At 38.3% G+C, this 5081-nt stretch overlaps 1 protein-coding gene across 1 annotated transcript; it reads left to right on the top strand.

Moving 5' to 3' along the window:
* Positions 1 to 2030: 2030 nt before the first annotated feature.
* HELRODRAFT_128627 (hypothetical protein) lies at positions 2031 to 2228 on the top strand (the record flags this gene model as incomplete). Its single annotated transcript, XM_009031304.1, has 1 exon — positions 2031 to 2228. A coding segment is annotated over one exon (198 nt), but the record flags the coding sequence as incomplete, so codon positions are not given.
* Between the last annotated feature and the right edge of the window lie 2853 nt (positions 2229 to 5081).

The raw sequence follows: 5081 nt of genomic DNA, 5'->3' as shown, positions 1-5081 counted from the left end.
GAAGCTTCGTTTAATGAGATCTGCAACAACGACGTTATTCTTCAATCCATCTCCAACAACAAGGCAACAGCAACTGAAATCCAACAACGCAAAGCAGCATCCACACCAACATTACAACTAAATTCCTCAACATTTAATAATAATACGCTGACATTTGATCAAACTATTCCAGTAAAAACAACATCATCACCATCACCATCATCATCACCATCATCATCATCACTATCAACAACATTAACAACAACAATATCATCATCCAAACGAACACCAACATCATCATCATCATCATCAAAATCGACCTCAACATCAACGACATTGTCTTCAACCGTGATGTATTGTATATTTTCCGCTTCCAGGATGAACTTCACAGTCGGGAAGGAAAGCAGGCATTCAAAAATAGCATCAGCCGGCACAGCAACAACAATGAAATCCAGAGCATCATTGCCAACAACATCTTCACCACTGTGTACTAAATTGAAACAAAACTTGAACCCAACAACAACAACAACGCAAGCATCAACGATAACACCTTCAGGACCGACATCAGTCATAACATCATCAACAACAACAACAAAACTGAACACGTCGTCAAAAATAAAACCCACATCAATGTCGTTGACAACAAAAACTACCACGACAAAATCAACCACCAAATCATGCCTACCGCCACTAATAGTAGCAACAACAATAACAACAGCAAAACCAACTCTCACTTTTCCACTTCCTTATCTCACCCCTCCCATAATTACGGTTGATCTCGTTCTGGATTCTCCTCCAGATGAAATTGAGAATAATGACAGGAGCTGCAGTGAAGCAATATCTTTCCCCAACACGACAAATAATTTCTCCCGCGCTACCACCAAAATCGATGGTGATCACATCAATCCGGATGCTAATGCGACCAAATGCAACACACATCTGGATAGGGTCAGCAGCAGGTTGCATGGCTGCTCTGACAATGACAGTTTCATTGGCATCGACACAGACGACAATCAAAACAACACTAACAACTCATTGGTCGACAGTGCGAGCGTTTCTGTTGTTGCGAGCAAAAGTATTTGCAACACAGAAGTCTACAGAACACCTTACAGAAAGAACAACAATGAACGGAACACTGATAACAACAACAGTAACAACAACAACGCGGGTAATCAACATTACAAACAACATCAAACACTAACGCCCCTCTACGACTATCCAACAAAATCATCCTCACAGAACTCATCAACATTAAAAAAAACAACTGCATCAACAACAACAACACAGCCAACAACGACGACGCTAGCATTTATTTCAAAGCCAGATTTACTGAGCTCCTCACTGCACGTGCCACAGCTTCAACTCCACTGCAGCAACAACAAAAATCGACAGCAAAGAGGAGGATCTCTCGTCGACATCACGTGCTACAGAAGCAACAACATCAACAACAAATTCAACAACAACAGCAACAACAGTCAGCTGACACTTGCCAAATCCCAGCAACAACAACCAACTCGATCATCTTTCAGCAACTTGAGGCGTTTAACAGTCTCCTCGCTGAGCACTTTCAATCAACCGCTACGTCACCGCTTGAGTGCAGTTTCGGCCCACTTCAGCTTCAGACCGAGTGTCTGTTCAACCGGAAGTGCTGGACGGTTCGGCCTCGGATGTCCAGATAAAGGAAGGAGAGCTGTCCAGGTGAGTGATGGTTAAGGAGGTTCAGGTGTGTGATGATCACGTGCTCCAGGATGTTTTGTGAAATGTCGTTCTGATGAATAATGTTGAAAAATGAATAATGTTGTATAGGCGTCTGTGGCGATGATGAGTCGGAGAACGATGGTGCTTACGTTACGATGAAGTTGGAAAAAAAACGAACATTACTTCATTCATTATATATAATGGAAGATATTTATTTAATTGCGTAAAAAAATTAAAATCCGGACTAATATGAGATATTTTAAATAATTTCAAAAAAATAAGTTTTACAAATATGGATTATTAAAATGTTTATCAACTTCGACATGCTTCAGGTCCTGGGAATATTGTTCGTGGTCTTTGTCATTTGCTACCTGCCGTTCTTCGCGCTGTACCTGGTGAACACAACCTGCACAGTCTGTAGGGGTTACATCAGTCAGACAACTCTCAACATTCTCGAATGGCTCGGCTACAGTGGCTCCCTTTTCAATCCAATTATTTACCACATCTTCAACCCAGACTTCAGACTTGCGTTTCACGATTTGATTCGCTGTCGCTGTTGTGGCCGCGGCAGCAACAGCTGGAAGCGTCAACGTCAGAACGGAAGCGGCATAGGAAGCGGCTTTGGACATTTTGGCGTTGGAAGTGGAGGAGGGTCTGGATATCGAGGAGGCAGTGTTTCGAAGGTTGGAATGAGACGTTACTCGTACCTTCCGGTGGCTACCGCAACTCCTACAAAACACAACTCCGTCGTTTCCATCAACGTCGTCAGCAGCAGCAACAACAACGTCGGACACCACAGTCGAGCCAGTAGCAACAGCGTCATTGACTGCAACAACATCAACTTCAACCGCAACAATTCCTTCTCTAGTTGGCAGCAGAACAACACTAACGGCGGCCAACACAACTGTCGCTGCTTCTCTTGCTTCAGAAGATCGTGCCAAGTGCGACGCTACTTTTTGTTCCTCTGTGGCTCAACAAACAAATGTTGCAAGTCAAAATGTTGCCAAAAAAGTACGACAACAAAAACAACATTCAACAAAGAATTGAGAATGTTGAATGTGCCGATAATCAGAAAGTTTGAAATAGACTGAGGACAACCCGGAAGGATTGCCAACAAATACTCGACATTCGTTCCTATTTTTTGTCATTAAACAACTTTATTTGTTCCTAAGATGTTTAATAAATAAATATCTTTGTAATAAAATTATATATATTTATATATAACTATATTTTATTAAGTATTATATAGTTATACATATTATAGTTATATATATATATATATATATATATATATATATATATTCACATGTGTATTTTCCTATTTATTCATAAAATATATATGTGTGTATGTGTTTGTGTGTGTGTGTGTGCAAATGCATATTTAAATGTATATATTATGTGTATATGTATAGAAACGTATATTAATTTATCAAACAAATTCGAATGTATTAGCAGCAGCAAGAAAAAAGATTAAATTATGCTAAGTAGAAATTTGGTTGGTGAGGCGGTCCAAACGATTTGAGAAGAGCTTGTCTCCAATTATCAGTGAAGAACTTCTCCCGGATTGAATGCATCATCCTATCCGGGCTCCACAATGTTATACAACACCTCGTTCGTGTGACGCTAATTGTGCATTTGTTGAATGTTGTGTACGTGCGTGTACATTGTTAGACAAAAGTTTAACAGGCAATCAAACAAGGAGCAGCTATAAAGCATCTTTGCGTTTGCCTTGGACTGGAAGGACATAAAAAAAGATATTTTTACCGTTTTAACTGTAAATTTGTTTACATTGAACAAAAACTTTTGTAGTGTTATGAGTGAGTTCAGATGAGTCATAAAGAGAGGATAGACAGAGACCATCAAAAATCTACTCAGCAACGTTTTAATTTCTTTTGGTTTTCAATTTGTGTCCACTACACGTGCACGCGGTAATATGAAAATTTAAATTAGATTGTTAATGTTGTAGTTGACAACTCGTCAGAAAAATAACTTCGCATCGTGGTAAGTTAATCAAATTGTTCTGATTGGCTCCATTTGCTAAAAATACAGCCGAGAGCTGTTCGCGCTTAACCGTTGCTGCTTATTGTTCTGCATGTCGTTATCAGCTGGCTGACGAAGAATAAAACAACAACTGAAACGTTTATCAAGAGATAAAAGATACGTATGATGTAGGAAGGCAAAGTAGGATGCGTGGCAATGGCTGAAGTAACCTGACGTCATGCGGTGCTGCTTTCGATGACATCTGGGAGGATCTTCTTGCATGCTGGTTTCAATAGAGGTAGTTGCGCGATTCATTTGTTTGAGAACCAATGCATGTCTTCTGACTGAACCATTTGTTATTAAGGGTAAGGAAAATATGTGACAAGTGTGTTTGGTTATGTTAGGGGTTAGTGTTATGTGCAAAGTTTGTGAGCACTAATTAGACCAATGGAGTCATTTTACGACATCACAATGTTTCTATAAGCAGATAATGACGACTGACACGTTACAACGCAAGGAACTGTTTGGTGAGGGTAGCTTGGGTAATAACGTTTGATGTTTAGGCATCAATAAAATTTAACGGTGAACGATCTATTTTTTGGATAAATTATCAATTGCATTTTCACAACAACATAAACATTCTTTTAATTACACATGTAGTTCCAAATGTAATTAAAGCATTTCAATGAAGTTATACATGAAAATATTTTCTTATTACACAAAATTGAAATATTTTTCAACTTATTTCTACGTGGCCGACTTTAAAATATTCATTTCAATTACTCTTCTACTTGCTAAGCATGTCATTTTTCATTGCCACCATCGGGAGATGACTGTGCGTGCAGTCGAATCCGGTAGTTTGCATTCATGTTCGAATCCGGTTTTTAAAAATTATTCTTCTTTTAGTTTGTTGCAAGTTCAATTGAAAAAAATTAATTGAAATCATCTTTGCAATGAATAGCTGAGAATTTTAAATAATATTTAAATATATTTAAATTCTTCATAAAAAATAACTGACACATTTGATCCTACACTACCACCAACAACAAAAATATCACTAATAATAATATTGGCATCGACTTTATTTTTTATTGATAGGTAGGCGTTCGCATGTTGTGTGCCTATGCATCGCGAAAAACAAAAATACGGTCAAATATGCAAACATAAAAACACATACAAACGTAAAAACACATACAAACGTAAAAACACATACAAACGTAAAAACACATACAAACGTAAAAACACATACAAACGTAAAAACACATACAAACGTAAAAACACATACAAACGTAAAAACACATACAAACGTAAAAACACATACAAACGTAAAAACACATACAAACACAAACAGATAGAAACACATACACGAGCCAGCACACGCACATACACACACACGCACACACACAGAGACACGGGAGCAGAGC

Source organism: Helobdella robusta (assembly GCF_000326865.2).
Source record: "Helobdella robusta unplaced genomic scaffold HELROscaffold_72, whole genome shotgun sequence".
Taxonomy (NCBI): domain Eukaryota; kingdom Metazoa; phylum Annelida; class Clitellata; order Rhynchobdellida; family Glossiphoniidae; genus Helobdella; species Helobdella robusta.
This window is presented reverse-complemented; position numbering and strand designations above follow the sequence as displayed.